Genomic DNA, 20,417 nt, shown 5'->3' on the forward strand with positions numbered 1-20,417 from the left:
ATGATTTTTTTACATTTTTATAAATTAGCAACAACCTGTTTACGCTATGTCATTATAGGATATTGTGTGTAGATTGAGGGGAAAACAATATTTAATCCATTTGAGAATAAGGCTGTAACGTAACAAAATGTGGGAAGAGTCCAGGGATCTGAATACATTGTGTGTAAAAAAAATGACATGGCCGGCGGCCTATGAGCCTGTTTTTGTATTTATTTTTGCACTATTTTTCTGTTGTCAATCATTTATATTGAGCATTTGGCTAACCAGTGGGCAACGGCCAGACCCCCTACCAAGGTGGAACAGCCCGCTTTTCTGGTTGAATGATCTGAGGTGGCGCAAATTCACATTCAAAGTCAGAGTGAGACCCGCTCTGACTGTTCGGCTCAGGCGAAGTGTTATGCCAACCAAGCTCACAAAATGAGACCACCGATGCAATCTTCACTCTCTCCCACTACTCTTCTATCCCATCCTCTTCCTTCTGTTAAATCCTTCCTTCTGTCTCCTGACTGCCTTTTCAACCCTACTCTCCTCCCTTCGACTCCAACTGTCCCCTTTCTTCCCGGGCAGCCCGATCCTCCTCTCCCGCTCCATGGCTGAGTGACTCACTACGTGCTAACACAACAGGGTTGCTAACACAACAGGGTTGCTAACACAACAGGGTTGCTAACACAACAGGGTTGCTAACACAACAGGGTTGCTAACACAACAGGGTTGCTAACACAACAGTTATGCAGAACTGGAAAAAAACTAAACTTCCGGAGGACCTATCATCCTTCCACTCCTTCTCCGTAGCAAGACTACATGTGAGTAATGTGTAGGAAGAGGCTGTAAAAAAAGATAAACACTTGTATTTTATAACATTATTTGTTTATTGATGTTTTTTATTCTTAGCAGTGGATGCAGGCCAAGGCCGGACTGTCTCCTGAACTCGCCGTTTAACAGATCCGGAGATTGTAGGGATGAGAGAGTGGGCAGAAACGGTTAAGGTAGGGGTGGTTGGGGCAGGGCTGCTTAAGGTAGGGGTGGTTGGGGCAGGGCTGGTTAAGGTAGGGGAGGTTGGGGCAGTTTGTGATGGCTGGGTGGAATGGGTTGTGATTACCGGTAATGGGGAAAATAAGAAATCAAAGTGTGGTGCAGTAGGTGATATTAATGTGAGGGGACTGGACATGGAGGCTGATGGTGTTCCCAGAGGAAAGGTGGGGGAGGCACTGGCAGTTCTTGAACTCCCAGGCGTCTGGTGTTCTAGGGCGACTGACCCGGAGACAGAGAGCTGCCGAAGCACCTCCCGGGCCTCCCCTTCCCCCAGGCGATCCTTCTCCAGCTGAAGGCGCTCCCTCTCCACCTGCAGGCGCTCTGTCTCCACCCTCAAGCGCTCTCTATCCAGCTGGAGCCGGTTCTTCTCCACATCCAGGTGTGCCTTCTGTGTTTCATGTGCTTTTTCTAATAAATCATAAAGAGCTTGGTGGATGTGTTGGGCGGTCTCTGTAACATGGATTTGTTGTGTTTGTGTGTCCAGGATTTGTTGGAACAGATTGGCTTGGGGGCCCTGTGGTGTCCAGCCAGACGTGATGGGTTGGGGTGTAGAGCCAGAGTGGATGGAGTGAGATGGTGCAGGACAGGAGGTGATGGGTTGGGGTGTAGAGCCAGAGTGGATGGAGTGAGATGGTGCAGGACAGGAGGTGATGGGTTGGGGTGAAGAGCCAGAGAGTGCATCTGCATTGCTTGCTATTTGGGGTTTTAAGCTAGGTATCTGTAAAGCACTTTGTGACAACTGCTGATGTAAAAAGGGCTTTATAAAATAAATTTGATTCATTGATTGAGCCTGCATTGAGTGAGCTGGTGCAGGACGGGAGGTGATGGGTTGGGGTGTAGAGCCAGAGTGAGATGGTGCAGGACGGGAGGTGATGGGTTGGGGTGTAGAGCCAGAGTGAGATGGTGCAGGACGGGAGGTGATGGGTTGGGGTGGCACTGTTGGTGCTGGCCAAGGTGTTGATGGTGAGGTGGAGGGCAGCTCCTCCATGGTGACAGAGGGTAAAGCTGACTCCACAGTTCCCTCTGCTGCTGGTGGGGGACCAGAGCTGGAGATTTCTCCCTGAGAGAGACCTGGACAAGAGGATTAGGTCAATATTATTTATCACTTCTTGTTGAAATTACTTCCTTTAAAATGTCATGTTTTCTGTTGGTTTACCATTATGGCATTATGCTTTTTCATTCAAATAAAGAACACACTTAAATTATTCCTGGAGTGTGTTCCATCCTTTCCATTCATCAGGTACTCCTTTAACACTGGTGCTGATTTAATACAGTCTGTATGGAATTTAATAAAGTTTGTGTGGCTCAGTGAAATGTAAACTTTGCCTTGCCTCCTACAGGCTACTCATGAGACCACACACACATCTGAAGGGATAAAAACTAGTGGACTGATTCATTAGATGTGTAGATTAGCTTTTTGTTGTAAAAATGTAAATGTGGACATTGTGTGTGCGTCAGTGTATGGCACAGAGTGGCCATGTCTTGCGTTTTGCCCTGCAGCCAATGGCCTAGCATTAGAGGTCCACAATGTCTGTACACTATGCCTTGAATCTATGCTATCGTGCCCAGAAACCTGCTCCTTTTACTCTCTGTTCCGAACGTGCTAGATGGCCAGTTCGTATAGGCTTTAGCCGTACCCTTAACCTACTCCTCCTATGTTCCTCTGGTGATTTACAGGTTAATCCAGGTCCTGCAGTGCCTAGCCCCACTCCCATTCCCCAGGTGCTCTCTTTTGTTGACTTCTGTAACCGTAAAAGCCTTGGTTTCATGAATGTTAACATTAGAAGTCTCCTCCCTAAGTTTGTTTTATTCACTGCTTTAGCACACTCCGCCAACCCTGATGTCCTAGCCGTGTCTGAATCCTGGCTTAGGAAAACCACCAAAAACTCTGAAATCGCCATCGCTAACTATAACATTTTCCGGCAAGATAGAACTGCCAAAGGGGGCGGTGTTGCAATCTACTGCAAAGATAGAACTCTGCAGAGTTTTGTCTTACTATCCAGGTCTGTACCCAAACAATTCGAGCTTCTACTTTTAAAAATCCACCTTTCCAAAAACAAGTATCTCACTGTTGCCGCTTGCTATAGACCTCCCTCTGCCCCCAGCTGTGCCCTCGATACCATATGTGAATTGATTGCCCCCCATCTATCTTCTGAGCTCGTGCTGCTAGGTGACCTAAACTGGGACATGCTTAACACCCCAACCATCCTACAATCTAAACTTGATGCCCTCAATCTCACACAAATTATCAATGAACCTACCAGGTACAACCCTAAATCCGTAAACACGGGCACCCTCATAGATGTCATCCTAACTAACTCACCCTCCAAACACACTGCTGTTTTCAATGAAGATCTCAGCGAACACTGCCTCATTGCCTGTAATGGGTCTACGACCAAACGACCACCCCATCACTGTCAAACGCTCCCTAAAACATTTCCTTTCTAATCGACCTGGCCGGGGTATCCTGGAATGACATTGACCTCATCCCGTCAGTAGATGATGCCAGGTTATTCTTTAAAACCTGTTTGGGCTAGGGGGCAGTATTGAGAATTTTGGAAAAAATATGTGCCCATTTTTAACTGCCTCCTACACCAACTCAGAAGCTAGAATATGCATATTATTGTTCAGGTTTGGATAGAAAACACCCTAAAGTTTCTAAAACTGTTTGAATGGTGTCTGTGAGTATAACAGAACTCCTATGGCAGGCAAAAACCTGACAAGGTTTCATGCAGGAAGTGGCCTGTCTGACAAGGAGTCGTGCGTCTTGCATCTGTTTATTGAAGAGTAAGGATCTTAGCTGTAACGTGACAATTCCTAGGGCTCCAATAGGCTCTCAGAACCCGGGAAAAACCTGAACGATGACGAGGCGGCCTCTGGCTGAAACAGATTATCGCCTTTGCCAAGTGGCCGATCAGAGGGTCATTGAATGAGGCGCGTGCACGATTCGCCCCCGTGGAGAAATTTCATTCGGCTGTTTAGGCTCATTGCAGATTCCCGGTCGGAATATTATCGCTTTTCTACGAGATAAATGGCATAAAAATTGGTTTTAAACAGCGGTTGACATGCTTCGAAGTACGGTAATGGAATATTTAGAAATTTTTTGTCACGTAATGCGCCATGCTCGTGGCCGTGATTTGCCTTTGGGATAGTGTCTAGAACTCACGAACAAAACGCCACTGTTTGGATATAACGATGGATTATTTGGGACCAAACCTACATTTGTTATTGAAGTAGAAGTCCTGGGAGTGCATTCTGACGAAGAACAAGAAAGGTAATAACATTTTTCTTATAGGAAATGTGATTTTGGTGAAAGCTAATCTTGCCGGGTGTCTAAATAGCTAGCCCGTGATGGCTGGGCTATGTACTTAGAATATTGCAAAATGTGCTTCATCCGAAAAGCTATTTTAAAATCGGACATATCGAGTGCATAGAGGAGTAATGTATCTATAATTCTTAAAATAATTGTTATGCTTTTTGTGAACGTTTATCGTGAGTAATTTAGCAAACTGTTAGTAAATTCCCCGGAAGTTTGCGGGGGGTATGCTTTTTCTGAACGTCACATGCTAATGTAAAAAGCTGTTTTTTGATATAAATATGAACTTGATTGAACAGACATGCATGTATTGTATAACATAATGTCCTAGGTGTGTCATCTGATGAAGATCATAAAAGGTTAGTGCTGCATTTAGCTGTGGTTTGGGTTTATGTGACATGATATGCTAGCTTGAAAAATGGGTGTCTGATTATTTCTGGCTGGGCACTCTCCTGACATAATCTAATGTTTTGCTTTCGTTGTAAAGCCTTTTTGAAATCGGACAGTGTGGTTAGATTAACGAGATTCTTGTCTTTAAATAGCTGTAAAATAGTCATATGTTTGAGAAATTGAAGTAATAGTATTTCAAACGTTTTAAAAATCGCGCCACTGGATTGAAGTGGCCGTTACGTAGGTGGGACGAATTCGTCCCACATGCGCCAGAGGTTAAAAGTGCCTTCCTCACCATCTTAAATAAGCATGCCCCACAAATTTGTATTTTTTTTAACTCAAAAAAGGTTCTGGGACATTGAAGTCCATGGAGAATAAGAGCACCTCCTCCCAGCTGCCCACTGCTCTGAGGCTAGGAAACACTTACCACCGATGAATACACTATAATTGAGCATTTCAAAAAGCATTTCTCTACGGCTGGCCATGCTTTCCACCTGGCTACCCCTACCCCGGTCAACTGCCCGGCACCCTCCACAGCAACCCGCCAAAGCCCCCACCATTTCTCCTTCACCCAAATCCAGATATCTGATGTTCTGAAAGAGCTGCAAAATCTGGACCCATACAAATCAGCCGGGCTAGACAATCTGGACCCCCTCTTTCTAAAATTATCTGCCAAAATTGTTGCAACCCCTATTACTAGCCTGTTCAACCTCTCGTATCGTCTGAGATTCCCAAAGATTGGAAAGCTGCCGCGGTCATTCCCCTCTTCAAAGAAGGTGACACTCTAGACCCAAACTGCTACAGACCTATATCTATCCTACCCTGTCTTTAAGGTCTTCGAAAGCCAAATTATCAAACAGATTACCGACCATTTCGAATCCCACCGTACCTTCTCCGCTATGCAATCTGGTTTCAGAGCTGGTCATGGGTTCACCTCAGCCTCGCTCAAGGTCCTAAACGACATAACTGCCATCGATGAGATATTACTGTGCAGCCGTATTCATCGACCTGGCCAAGGCTTTCGACTCTGTCAATCACCACATTCTTATTGGCAGACTCGACAGCCTTGGTTTCTCAAATGATTGCCTCGCCTGGTTCACCAACTACTTCTCTGATAGAGTTCAGTGTGTCAAATCGGGCCTGTTGTCCGGACCTCTGGCAGTCTCTATGGGTGTGCCACAGGGTTCAATTCTCGGGCCGACTCTTCTCTTTATACATCAATGATGTTGTTCTTGCTGCTGGTGATTCTCCGATCCACCTCTACGCAGATGACACCATTCTGTATACTTCTGGCCCCTCTTTGGACACTGTGTTAACTAACCTCCAGACAAGCTTCAATGCCATACAACTCTCCTTCCGTAGCCTCCAACTGCTCTTAAACACAAGTAAAACTAAATGCATGCTATTCAATCGATCACTGCTCGCCCGTCCAGCATCACTACTCTGGACGGTTCTGACTTAGAATACGTGGACAACTACAAATACCTAGGTGTCTGGTTAGACTGTAAACTCTCCTTCCAGACTCACATTAAGCATCTCCAATCCAAAATTTAATCTAGAATCGGCTTCCTATATCGCAACAAAGCATCCTTCACTCATGCTGCCAAACATACCCTCGTAAAACTGACCATCCTACCGATCCTCGACTTCGGTGATGTCATCTATAAAATAGCCTCCAACACTCTACTCAACAAACTGGATGCAGTCTATCACAGTGCCATCCGTTTTGTCACCAAAGCCCCATACACTACCCACCATTGCGACCTGAACGCTCTCGTTTGTTGGCCCTCGCTTCATACTCGTCGCCAAACCCACTGGCTACAGGTTATCTACAAGTCTCTGCTAGGTAAAGCCCCGCCTTAGCTCACTGGTCACCATAGCAGCACCCACTCGTAGCACGTGCTCCAGCAGGTATATCTCACTGGTCACCCCCAAAGACAATTCCTCCTTTGGTCGTCTTTCCTTCCAGTTCTCTGCTGCCAATGACTGGAACGAACTGCAAAAATCTCTGAACCTGGAGACTCAAATCTCCCTCACTAGCTTTAAGCACCAGCTGTCAGAGCAGCTCACAGATCACTGCACCTGTACATAGATGGGCTGTTTACAGATGTGCTATCAACCTACCTCATCCCCATACTGTATTTATTTATCTTGCTCCTTTGCACCCCAGTATCTCTACTTGCACATTCATCTTCTGCACATCTACCATTCCAGTGTTTAATTGCTATATTGTTATTACTTCGCCACCATGGCCTATTTATTGCCTTAACTTACCTCATTTGCGCTCACTGTATATAGACATTTTTTCTTTTGTTCTACTGTATTATTGACTGTAGGTTTTGTTTATTCCATGTGTAACTCTGTTGTTGTATGTGTCGAATTGCTATGCTTTATCTTGGCCAGGTCGCAGTTGCAAATGAGAACTTGTTCTCAACTAGCCTACCTGGTTAAATAAAGGTGAAATAAAATATAAAAATGGAAACAAGTCTGACTTCCTGTGTGTATAATCCTCTGCCATTTTGGTACACGAATTGGCTGCATGGTGTGGCTTCTCCATGAAATGGTCAAATAAAATTAGCAATAACTACACTTGCATTTATGGATGTATCGGTTTGCCTGCAACAAAAATATCACAACATCCTGGATTGTTCTGAAATGTAATGCACAAAAAAATGTCTGTTGGGGGAAGGATGTTGGGTAGATGTCAATATGTATGTAAAACACAGTTGAAAAATAATTGAAGTGGGGATATGGCTGACATATATGGCTGACATTTTGAGCTTGCCCAGGTCTCCTTCACGACACCATAATCTTCAGTCTGTAGATGCTACCAAGCAGGAATTGATGTAATTTGAAGCTTTACTGCATGTTCTGTAATATGAGTAGTATTTAGATTTCAATATCAAATTGTTTGAGTAATGTTGAACATTGTAAACATGATAAATTCAAAAACCCTCAGATTCGGCACATTTGTGCATACATACCCCCTGAACTTAAAATTGATGTGTTTTTTGTAGTCATGGGCCTACACGGCAGGTATCCTAGTGGTTAGAGCGTTGGACTAGTAATCAAAAGGTTGCAAGATCGAATCCCCGAGCTGACAAAGTAAAAATCTGTCGTTCTGCCCCTGAACAAGACAGTTAACCCACTGTTCCTAGGCCGTCATTGAAAATAAGAATTTGTTCTTAACTGACTTGCCTAGTTAAATAAAAGGTCAAATAAATAAAAAAACACGTACCCCATAATATCAAAGTGGAATTAGGTTTGTCAAAATGTTCAAATTAATTAAAAATGAAAAGCTGAAATGTCTTGACTCAAGTATTCAACTCCCTTGTTATGGCAAGCCTAAATAAGATCAGGAGTAAAAAATATGCTTAGCATTTCACATGGACTCACTGTGTGCAATAATGGTGTTTAACATGTTTTTATGACTACCTCTCTGTACCCCACACATACAATTATCTCTTAGGGAACCTATTAGTAGATGAGTAAAAAAAAAAAAAAAAAGCAGACATTGAATATCTCTTTGAGCATGGTGAAGTTATTACACTATGGATGGTGTATCAATACACCCAGTCACAACAAAGATACACAGACGTCCTTCCTAACTCAGTTGCCGGAGAGGAAGGAAACCCATGAGGTTAATGGTGACTTCAAAAAGCATTTATGAGCATTCCCAACAGTGGGCAGCAGGTAAGCTAGCGGTTATGAGCTTTGTGGCAGCAACCGAAAGGTCGCCGTTTCGAATACCTGAGCCGAATAAGTGAAAAAACAGTTGATGTGCCCTTGAGTAAGGCACTTGACACTAATTGCTCCTGTGAGGCCTACATTCTGTCAAACTATTTATGTACAGCAAATAAACAAATAAACATTAAACCCCAATCAGAAGCAGTGTTTTTGAAATATACATTTTTATATTTCTCAATAATTCATGTAATTGATCTAAATATACACTTGCTTTGTAGCACATTTGATAGGGCCAGTCTACAAGAAGGCCTGGTTGAGGCCAAAATGTCAAACATAAACATTAATTAATTATTTTACATTACTTAAGTCAAATTTAAACCAAATAATAGATAGTGAAATATAACTCACATTATACAATATTGAATTATGAAATATACCGTATATAGGCCTAATGTATAATATATTATTACTATGATGTAATTATAATAATTTTATATAACATTAAGATATAATTACAAGATTAGTACTCACCAAATCCCAAATCAGCAGGCCCTACACCAGCTTCGGTCTCTGCCATTCGGGAAAGCAGTTGCTGCTCCAGGTCGGTCAGCGCCGGCACGGTGTTGGGCCCCCCACCAGTCTGGGTGGACAATGCCCGGCTAGAAGAAACCTTTTGCTTGATTTGGCTCCTTATGAGATTGTACTTCTTCCGGACATCGTCACCACATCTAGCAACAGCTGATGTAGGGGTCAAGGTCCCCGCGATGGTGTTCCAGGTTGCCGTCTTTGACCCCCGGGGGCGAATGTGGGCCTGGGCACCGAAGAGGTCCTCCCAGTGCCCAAGTACCCCTGAAATAATAAGATCCTCATCTCCAGGGGTGAATCGGTGCCTCTTTTTTTCAGTTTCCTTCTCCATTCCTTTGTGTTTTCTTTTTCCTTTATCTACATGTGAAATTTATATAAAATCAGCATCAGGTTGTATGATTCATTCCTAGGAAACAGGCCAAACTTATTAACTTACTAGTGTTCTCCCTTGTTGGTCACATTAAGAAACACAGTTGTAACTGTGTGGTATTTAAACCATAAGGCCCAACGTGGTGTGGTTTATTTAACCTTTAACTACGCAAGTCAGTTAAGAACAAATTCTTATTCACAATGACAGCCTACCAAAAGGCAAAAAGCCTCTGGCCATTATAAACAGATAGTTTGGGTCCCGAATGCTAATTAATAAATCAAGTTAATGTACCTAATCTATTACACAGTAGGATTTACAATACTGCCCAGTCATAAAAGGCATATTTTGCAATGAAAGTCTACAGCAAAATGAGCCAGTAAACCCTCTCCAGAATGATAGCCTAGCTTCTATATTGGATTTCCTAGCTTCTTCTGGATTTTTCACAGTAACTTTCTCAGAAATAATCCTGCTGCAACATGTTAAATAGACATTTCAACTTGTTGGTCCTTTGAGGGGTTGGTTCTGTTTCAGAGTTAGATGTCCGATACATTTCAGACAACATTTCAGACAACATTTCACTGGAGACTTTTGGGCTCCCGAGTGGCGCAGCGGTGTAAGGCACTGCACCTCAGTGCTAGAGGTGTCACTACAGACCATGGTTCGAATCCAGGATATATCCTCATAATTGGCCCAGCGTTGTCTGGGTTACGCCGTCGCTGTAAATAAGAATTTGTTCTTGACTGACTTGCCTAGATAAATAAAAGTTAAATAAAACATTTTCATCCATTGATTCTTGTGGAATCTAACAAGTGCATTTCAATTTATCATGGACCTACATATCACAACATAAGGTTATACGCTACTACTCAATTATGCTTTTAGTGCTGGGATTTTCACACTCAACACTTTGTAGAGTCCACACCCTGATGAATTAAAGCTGTTCTCAGGGCAAAAGGCAATATTAGGAAGGTGTTCCTAATGTTTTATACACTCAGTGTATCTCTTGGACTGAGTCCAGCATGCAGGTTAACGCCATTAGCCTGATGGGTGTGCATGCATCATAAAATCACGTGTTCTTTTTCATAACATTGCTAGAATCAAGGTATTGTTCGTCATTGGGTGTTGTTCAGCCCCCTGAAACAAGGCAGGCTGGAGCAAACATTCTACAATTAAATCGCTGAGTGATGTTGGTTTGAATTCTGTCCAGATTCTCAACTGTGGCTTTAAATGTTCCCATGTGTGAGAAGAAAGAAAACACATACCTTTGAGTAGTAAGACTTTCTTTTCTTCCGTCTTTTCTTTGAGCTCTCCAGCCGGCCCTAAGTTGAAGACAAATATAAAATGTTGATGGCAAATCAGGTGAGTAGGTTACCCTTTTCATGACTCCAATTACATTACAGTGGAGCCATTTCACGTCCCATTTTGCCTAGTGGGGAAAATGGCCCGACTCTCCGACGCTGCCCTGCGTTAACCAAATGCTGTCTAAACGCTAAATAATCCTCACTTGCGATATACGGGTTTGGAAACATTTGGAGCTTAACTTTAATATAAGACCATTTTTCTCAAATTACAAAATATATACTTACAGTACGCAGTCTAGCAAAGCTGCACCTGGCTTTATTTTGAGAAATACGTGATCCAGCCGGATATGTGGAATGGAATAATCCAATGGGAATGTAAGCACAAGGTGAGAGGACGTCGTAGCAAAGGGTGTGTGTGAAAACAGCCAGATACAATTTTACTAAACTGTGCATAGTATGCATCTTATGTATTTTAAAAGGTTATTTATATGACAGTTACGTTAAAAGGTTTCCAAAAGCGTATTGCTATAGGATTAAAAAAACATTGAAAACAGGAGAATAAGTCTAATGAATTTACCTTAAAGACTAGGTGTGCCGATTTCCCAGCTAGCGTATAACGTTCTGAGAACCATGTTTCTTAGAGTTTGGTGAGTGGTTTTTCTATGGATATTTTTCATACAACCTTCCCACAATGTTCTGGGAATGCTGCAGGATACCCATGTAGCACATAACGTTCCCGAGAACCATATGTTTCTTAGGTGGGAATTTCAGCACTTCAGCATAACGTTTCCTACAGTTTTCCTCATGGTTGTATTTAAAGCACATGTGTCAAATTCATTCCACAGAGGGCCAAGTACCTGCAGGTTTTCACTCCTGCCTTGTACTCGATTGACAAATTAAGGTCCGCAATTAGTAAGGAACTCTCCTCACCTGGTTGTCTAAGTCTTAATTGAAAAGAAGAAAAAAAAACAGCAGACACTAGGTCCTCCGAGGAATGAGTTTAACAGAACTGATTTAAAGTAACATTCTCAAATTGTTCAGAGAACGTTAAGAGACTACATTCTTCTGTGGGAATTTCAGTACTTAAGCAGGTTTCCTCATCATTCTGTTTAAATTCATGTTCTCAGAACATAAAAAGAAAAGAAAACTTTCCATAAAAACCACAAGAAAACATTAGTAACGTTCAAAGAACATTCTAAGAAGGCTATTTAAAAACAAACATCACGTTCTCAGCATCAAAACTACTTCTTTGGAGTTTAACGGCAGATGGCATCCAATGTTGCATTACCGCCCCCAACTGGACTATAATATAAATACATTATACTTTGTGATACATAATGGGAAAAATAAATAAAAATGAAAAAAAAAAAAAAAACTACCTGCCAACTAACCCTATACTCATTCAAAACACACTAGCCCATTCCACTACTTTGACCCAATCTGCTCCTGCACCATGCCAATGGCCTGGAAGGACAGGACACCACCACTTAACACACACTGGAACTCTTCTGAAGTCAAATCTCGTATAGCCAAATACTTCTCCGCAGCTGCCACCACAACATCTATTTTCTGTGATTTACATTCCATTTCAGTGGTACAGATGATAACCGTCGCTAAGAAGCCAACCTTTCTGAAGCATATATCACTAATTGGCCCATCCCTCTGTGCTGGCACAGATCTACTACTCACAGGGATCCTCTTAGGATCCTTGACCTATCCTCCTCTACTTTCTTCACTGCCTCAGCATACGACACCTTCTGCACTACTCTGACTCTAGCCACCTCAACCTGCCTCTCTCTCACCAGACACTTCTGATGCCAAGCAACATGGGCACTTCTACAGTTGGCACACAACTTTATCCACCGAAAGTACACAATCCTCCATCCCATTCCCTCATCTTGATTGGGATCTCCCTCCTACAAACTGCTATGACATGACCATAAATGTTACACCTGAAACAGGGCAGTGGATTCAGCACAAAGCTCTAAAGGATAACTGATATATATCCTAACATGACTTTGTCAGGTAGAGACTCTGACTCAAAAAGACTGACAGTGACTCCTGTTTCACCACCGGATCTGCGTCGCACCAAACGGCGGGCGACACAAACACCAGGAATTTAAACTTCAATTGCTCCACCTCCACACTTAAAACTACCCCAGAAAATCACTACTTTCAATGGTGCCCCGTTCCTAAGAGCAAAGCAAGAAACAGATCTTGACCCAAGTTGCATAACATGGACCGCCTGCTCCCTCTGATCAGAAGAAACAAACAAATATCACAAGTCCACTACAGGTTACCTTCACTGACTCAACTGCATCCAACTCCTTTCCCACTCACCCTGAAACCACAAATGGTTCTGCCAAAAGGCAAGGATGCACTTTCTCCCCAAAAAGTCGCCCCTACTGGACAAGACTCTTCTTTATCATGTCCATTGATGCCAGGCTCTGTTTCCAAGCTCTTCACCACACCTCACTTAACTAGGCCCTCATTAACCATGCATTTCACTTCCAGAACTCAGTCTGGTGTACAGCTCACTTTGTTTGCACTTGACACCAATCCTCTTTGACACCCCATCTCCACCTTCCTCAAATTCAACCTCTGCTATCCTCATTCTCTTCAACCTCTTATTCCTCCCTCCTTCCATCCCTCTTCAGAAATCCACCTTTGCGTCCGTGTCCCAATAGTCCTCTTCTCCCGACTTGACTTGCGGCCCAGTGGCATTCAGACGTAACTCCATCTCATAACCTCCAGGGGGGGCAACATTTTGGGAACATGAGCAGTGACCACACACTGAAAAAAAACGACCCCCAGACTCAACTCTTCTCGTAAAGGAAAACCTTCAGCTCTCCGCTTCCTTTTGTCTCTCTGACCGCTGGACTTCATTCAACACACTTCCGAATCTCCCATCAACAAAACTCTATCCTATCCTGTTAAGTGTGTTCAGGTGGGTTTACAGCACCCACTAATTGGACACACCTGATCTTAATGAGTGATTATTTACTTTGAAATGGAGTCTGTTTGAATAGACTAAAATTAACAGAGCAGTGGACTAATTCCAGGAATAGAGAGCAGAAGATCATAGGTTAGAATCGCATTGATGCGGTGCCACAATAAAAAAAAGGTGTGTTTGTTTGTTTATATTAAGCAAATTAATATCCATGTGTCCTACCTGTGCTTGGAGTTCACAACCGGTAACCCAAACTAAGCTAGCAGTGTTAAGTCTTATTGAAATATGTTCTCAGAACATCATTTAGTTACCTTTAAATAACATTCTGAGAATGGAAATTATAGGTTAATAAAACATCCCATGAAAACATTCTGGGAACCATAGTAAAACATTCTCAGAACGTCCCTGCAATCTAGAACAGGTGGAATGTTCACTTGCATTCTCAGAACATTTACATTTTTTTTCTCAGTTTTACCAGTCAGGAAACTTTTGGCTTTATTCCCAGAACCAATGGGAAACCAAAAACGTACATTCCCACAACTTCCAAGGAACCAAATGTGCTAGCTGGTTTAAGAGCAGGTCCCTGCTGTTCATATAATCTTATTCATTATGACCTTAAAGGCAAATCTGATCCTACAAATGGTCCTACTAGCAGACTGTGAAAACAGGCGGTGCTCTGCTTTTACCATGATACACAAATGTTTCAATCTCTTCCTCCTTTACTTCATCTTTAATGTTGACATTCAGTCCCAGTGTTTGACTGCAGTCTTCCTGCTTCACTGATGCCATCTCTGGAGCCTGCTGTTCACTCTGGGCTTTACTGTTACAATCAGGACCCTCAGATTTAGGTCCGGTAAAGGAGAGTGGCAGGCTGGGTTTGATCACCATCCTAAAATAAAGATCAGACACGCATCCCAAGTAAAAATATGAAATGACTACTATGTAATACAAATAGCTGCTATTAACTGGTATGTTGGATTTGAGAGGACATTTCTTCGGTAATCTTTGATTATAAACATAAAATCAGGAAAAAAAAGCGTGAACACTGAAAATATTTGTATGCCTTCTATTTTAGGCATACTGTACATAACCCATACAACATGTAAATTGATCAATACATGATTTTCTTTACAGCCGTGCAATGGGCTGTGGATAGCCTGCACTCACCACGATATGAGCAAGCCTTAGCGACTGACGTCAAGAAAGGCTCCTGTGTTGCTAGCTAACGTTAACTAGCTACAGTGGATAGACGACAAAGACGCTGAATACTAAATTAGCTCATATGGGTTCAAACAACACAGAATCATAAAATTGCATTTAGCTCGTTATTCGTAAGCGAAATAAAAAGGTTTCTGAAGTATCGAAACGTAAAAAAAAAAAAAAAACTGCGCCTGAAGATCCAAAACAAAGAAACGCGGCAAAACTTCCTCATATGTCTTCTTCTGTCTTCATTAGTGACGTTTGGTGACCAACTGCAAGTGTTTACTGCCACCTACCGTCCGGGAGTGTAAATGTGGGTAAATTACCAGTTCCAAATCATACCACCAGAGGGCAATATTGATTTACACCTTATTACAACAAATCACATTTTATGTCACATGCGCCAAACAGGTAGCCCTTACCGTGAAATGCTTACTTACAAGCCCTTAACCAACAATGCAGTTTAAAGAAAAATAAGAGTTATGAAAAATATTTACTAAATAAACCAAAGTAAAAAAATAAGAGCAACAATAAAATAACAATAAAGAGGCTGTATACAGGGGATACCGAGTCAATGTGCGGGAGTACAGGGTAGTCGAGGCATTTGCAGTAATATGTACATGTAGGTAGGGGTTATGTGACTATCCATAGATGATAGATAAGCCATTTGATTAGCTGTTTAGCAGTCTTATTGCTTGGGGTAGAAGCTGTTAAGAAGCCTTTTGGACCTAGACAAGGCAAGCGCTCTGGTACGGCTTGCCTTGCAGTAGCAGAGAGAATAGTCTATGACTAGGGAGGCTGGAGTCTTTGGCAATTTTTAGGGTCCTCCTCTGACACTGCCTGGTATAGAGGTCCTGGATGGCAGGAAGCTTGGCCCCAGTGATGTACTGGGCCGTACGCACTACCCTCTGTAGCGCCTATCAGTCGCCATACCAGGCAGTGATTGCTGTCCAGGACACCTACAGCATCCGATGTCACAGGAAGGCCAAAAAGATCATCAAGGACAACAACCACCCGAGCCACTGCCTGTTCACCCCGCTATCATCCAGAAGGCGAGGTCAGAACAGGTGCATCAAAGCTGGGACCGAGAGACTGAAAAACAGCTTCTATCTCAAGGTCATCAGACTGTTAAATAGCCATCACTAGCCGGCTACCACCCGGTTACTCAACCCTGCACCTTAGAGGCTGCTGCCGTATATACATAGACATGGAATACTGGTCACTTTAATGCTTACATGTTTTGAATTACTCATCTCATATGTATATACTGTATTCTATTCTACTGTATTTTAGTTTACGCCGCTCCGATATTGCTCGTCCAACCACCCACCCCTATTTTGTAAACAAATTCATAGCTTTAAATCACGTTAAATGGAAGGGTATTACTTGATAGCTACAGATGGTAGAAATCATGCAGATGTGTATGGGGAATTAGCATGGGATTTAATTGTATTTTATTTAACTAGGCAAGTCAGTTAAAAAAATATATATATTTAGAATTGGGGCCTACACCGGCCAAACCCGGACGACGCTGGGCCAATTGTGCGCCGCCCTATTGGACTCCCAATCACGGGCAGTTGTGATACAGTCTGGATTTGAACCAGGGTGTCTGTAGTGACGCCTCTAGCACTGAGATGCAGTGTCTTAGACCGCTGCGCCACTCGGGAGCCCAGATGCTTTTGCTCCATTGTTCAGGCGGCCCACTGAGAATATGCTCGAAGTGTGGCTTTAGAGCAGCCTTCAGTCTTGGATAAAAAGGTCAAAATAGAGTTCAATTGAAAAGTTATAAGAGCCAGTGTCTTTAATACCAGTCTCCATTATATAGTTACTAGTTTGTTCATACAACCATCTGGACAGAAGTTCTGATAGTAATGCTTTCCGTTTACAGAAGACAAATATTAACCAAAGCAAAAAGGTACAGAACATGTTCTTAAGCTCAGTTCATGTCAAACATTGAAAACTATTAAATGTGCGCCATTTCCCTAATTAGTTCACAACACTTTTTCTATGAGTTGTGCCTGTATTGTGTTGCCTGGCAACCCAAACTCCTTGCTCCGACCAAACGCTACGCCACGCTCACGGACGTTAGTTTCTTCTCTGCAATGAGTCTGGATCAGACCTAGGAGTACCTCCTGAGGGTTTCTAGACCGTTTGATACTGATCGGTTAGAGATGAGCCAATCGCTGATGACTTTGTTTTGTACAACACCCCTCATTTTGACGTCACCACAAACAACTTAAATGACGTCAGTCTCAGACTGAAGTACGTAGCGTACGACAGAGCAGCAGAAGAATTCAGTTTCAGTCATCAGGCAATGTGTTGTGTGTATCAGAGGAACATTTGACCTGGCCTGAGTAAGAAAACAAGATAAGGCTTGTATTTTATGACATTGTCTCCTGACACTGCCTTTTTGACCCCACCCCTCTTTTCTATCCTATCCTCTTCCTAATGCTAAATCCTTCTCCCTTCTGTCTCCTCCCTTTCCACATCCTTTGATTTCAACTGTCCCCTTTCTTTGATGAATGTTGACCTGTTTACTCCCCTTTTTGTTTACTAGGCCCTACTTCAAAAACTTCCGTCTTATCTAACTTTGCTGTTGAAGTATTGATACCCGAGTTGCCTAACCCGTTCACAGGATTGGTTAACTCAAGGTTCCTAGTGTCTCCACTGAGCTAGGTAAATCTTAACAAAACAACTCCACATCTGGCTTCTTCACCTGCGGGATTGTCTGAGAGGGGGTGCTGAGGAGTATTTCTGTCTGTAATAAAGCCCCTTTGTTGGGAAAAACTCATTCTGATTGGCTGGGCCTTGCTGCACCCCTGCCTATTCATGTGAAATCCATAGATTAGGGCCTAAAGAATTTATTTCAAATTGACTGATTTCCTAATATGAACTGTAACTCAGTAAAATCGTTGCATGTTGCATTTATATTTTTGTTCAGTATATACGATTACTATAATGTAAATATAATATAACATTAAAGTGGAACTGAGTGTTTTAATGACTTTGCAGATATGAAAACAGACAATGATAATATGTAAAAATAAATATACAATTCCCAGTTTGATTAAACACCAACTTTATAAGAGGTTTTAAAATATGTTCTATTTGACTCAGCGTTCCATGACACTAAGACATTGTTGTCAGAATAGATGGATGCAGTTCAATGCATGATTAATATAATTCACCAATACATTTCTTGAAGGGTCCCAAATATAATGCTATCAGGTTATAAATTACAGCTGGTCTGGTACATTGTTTGCTGCTTCCACCCAGTCGAGATGCAGTTTCAGTTTCAATGACCCAATATTTTGAACAAAGACCGGAGGACTGTAACTAAGCCTGGGAATGTCTATACAATCAAACTAGCAAGGGCAATGCTCACAAGTCAGTCTAAACGTGGCTAATAGTCTAGCGCACGTGTTAAAAAAAAGGCCCGCGGGCCGAATAGGACACACAAGTGAGTATAAATGAGTCAACAGCTAAGTCATCTACCTCCGTGAATTCAACTTAAATTGTACATTTTACATTTAAGTCATTTAGCAGACGCTCTTATCCAGAGCGACTTACAGTAGTGAATGCATACATTTCATACATTTAAAAAAAAAAAAAATTCATACTGGCCCCCAGTGGGAATCGAACCCACAACCCTGGCGTTGCAAACACCATGCTGGCGTTGCAAGCACCATGCTCTACCAACTGAGCCACAGGGAAGACCGTACTGCTTCTTGTGTCCCGTTTCCAATGTGCAGCTTAGTGTACAGACAGATGCCACAGTCTGAGCCTGGCTACTAAAATGTTGCAGTCTTGCTTCAGTCTTTAAAGCTTGACAATGAATAACCCCAAAAAACTAAACCTGCAACAAAATACCAGGCAAAGAAGAAACATGTAGGTCTGTTACAGCAACATTTGAGCAATAGCTTAGGCTGGCTACACAACTATAATACATTTTGAGTGCTCCACAGCAATTCTGCATTCAACTGCACCAGTGATCCATGCAGTGGAAAAATATTTTAAAACTTGTTTTAAGTTTAAATGTTCAAAACAGCATACAGTTACGTTTTTGTTTTTTGGAGTTAAATACTTTTTGACTAGGGTCACAGCATATTATGCACATCTGCAAGCATAGCAGCAAAGGCTGGATGAATATGATTTATCTCTTTTGTTTTAATATGTTAAAATGCTATGTATGTACAGCATCCTATGTACATAAGTGGACATTATAAATAAAATACAACAATGGCCAGTTTGGTTTGCAGTGGTGGTGTAGAGACGGCAGGCTAAAAGCCTGATATGGACAGTGATGGTGTAGAGACAGCAGGCTAAAAGCCTGATATGGACAGTGATGTAGTAGAGACGGCAGGCTAAAAGCCTGATATGGACAGTGATGGTGTAGACACGGCAGGCTAAAAGCCATATGGACAGTGATGTAGTAGAGACTGCAGGCTAAAAGCCTGATATGGACAGTGATGGTGTAGAGACGGCAGGCTAAAAGCTATATGGACAGTGATGGTGTAGAGACGGCAGGCTAAAAGCCATATGGACAGTGATGGTGCAGAGACGGCAGGCTAAAAGCCTGATATGGACAGTGATGGTGTAGAGATGACAGGAGCAGTGGAATAGAGATACTAAGGGCAGGCATATGTTTCAAGTACAGAGGAATGTATTGTATTGACAGGAAAGCTGCACAAAGACGAGCAGGCTACAATTCCCCATCGTTTATCAGTGCAATTTTGAAGGCCAACTAGCTGAAAAGAGTCCGAGAGGGTTTATCCAAAGTTCCCTCGTCCAATTTTAGCTCATCTCGCTCTGGCTAGCATTAGTTGTTGATCCTGTTGTTGTTGACGTGCATAGACAACTGAGGGAAAGATAACCTACCTTTTCATGGTTGTTGATCAATAGGACTGTGACGTTCCCAAATGTAAGAGGACTCCCGTTGTATTTACATATTTGTAGAAATCCATTCAGGTGTATTTTGTGGCTTTTAGCAAATGTGTTCTAATGATCTAAAGTCACTCTGTTACAACTGCCTGTAAACACAGTCCAGTTCAAAGTGAATGATGACAGGTCCTACTGCCTGTAAACACACAGTCCAGTTCATAGTGAATGATGACAGGTCCTACTGTAAACACACAGTCCAGTTCATAGTGAATGATGACAGGCCCTACTGCCTGTAAACACACAGTCCAGTTCATAGTGAATGATGACAGGTCCTACTGCCTGTAAACACACATTCCAGTTCAAAGTGAATGATGACAGGTCCTACTGCCTGTAAACATACAGTCCAGTTCATAGTGAATGATGACAGGCCCTACTGCCTGTAAACACACAGTCCAGTTCATAGTGAATGATGACAGGTCCTACTGTAAACACACAGTCCAGTTCATAGTGAATGATGACAGGTCCTACTGCCTGTAAACACAGTCCAGTTCATAGTGAATGATGACAGGTCCTACTGCCTGTAAACACAGTCCAGTTCATAGTGAATGATGACAGGTCCTACTGCCTGTAAACACAGTCCAGTTCATAGTGAATGATGTCAGGTCCTACTGCCTGTAAACACAGTCCAGTTCATAGTGAATGATG

General features: G+C 42.5%; 1 protein-coding gene and 1 long non-coding RNA gene across 5 annotated transcripts; one reads left to right on the plus strand and one right to left on the minus strand.

The window, feature by feature from the left end:
* Positions 1–849: 849 nt before the first annotated feature.
* Positions 850–15,072, minus strand: LOC115161941 (myb-related transcription factor, partner of profilin). Of its 4 annotated transcripts, XM_029712793.1 has the most exons (5): positions 14,799–15,072; positions 14,318–14,520; positions 10,643–10,699; positions 8,957–9,367; positions 850–2,103 (listed from the first exon to the last, which is right to left on the minus strand). In XM_029712793.1, exons 2-5 carry the CDS (start codon positions 14,517–14,519, stop codon positions 869–871), a joined length of 1,905 nt encoding a protein of 634 aa, XP_029568653.1. In that variant the 5' UTR covers position 14,520; positions 14,799–15,072; the 3' UTR covers positions 850–868. The 4 variants fall into 4 exon arrangements, with proteins under 4 accessions (XP_029568653.1, XP_029568654.1, XP_029568657.1 ...); XM_029712794.1 differs by lacking the exons at positions 14,318–14,520; positions 14,799–15,072 and adding an exon at positions 13,347–14,311; XM_029712797.1 differs by lacking the exons at positions 14,318–14,520; positions 14,799–15,072 and adding an exon at positions 11,259–13,333.
* Positions 1,826–2,237, plus strand: LOC115161942 (uncharacterized). The gene is made up of 2 exons (XR_003869461.1): positions 1,826–1,901; positions 1,950–2,237. It is a non-coding gene; the product is annotated as an uncharacterized LOC115161942 (long non-coding RNA).
* Positions 15,073–20,417: the final 5,345 nt, after the last annotated feature.

The sequence above is a fragment of the Salmo trutta genome, chromosome 25, assembly GCF_901001165.1.
Source record: "Salmo trutta chromosome 25, fSalTru1.1, whole genome shotgun sequence".
In the NCBI taxonomy this organism is placed as follows: Eukaryota; Metazoa; Chordata; class Actinopteri; order Salmoniformes; family Salmonidae; genus Salmo; species Salmo trutta.

What these genes read in the sequence shown, in the direction of transcription:
- LOC115161941 (XM_029712793.1), bottom strand. Translation starts at nt 14,519, where the DNA reads ATGGTGATCAAACCCAGCCTGCCACTCTCCTTTACCGGACCTAAATCT. An exon ending in TGAAACATTTGTGTATCATG is followed by an intron (nt 10,700 to 14,317) that starts GTAAAAGCAGAG and finishes TCTTCAACTTAG; the next exon opens with GGCCGGCTGGAGAGCTCAAA. An exon ending in GAAAGTCTTACTACTCAAAG is followed by an intron (nt 9,368 to 10,642) that starts GTATGTGTTTTC and finishes TTTCACATGTAG; the next exon opens with ATAAAGGAAAAAGAAAACAC.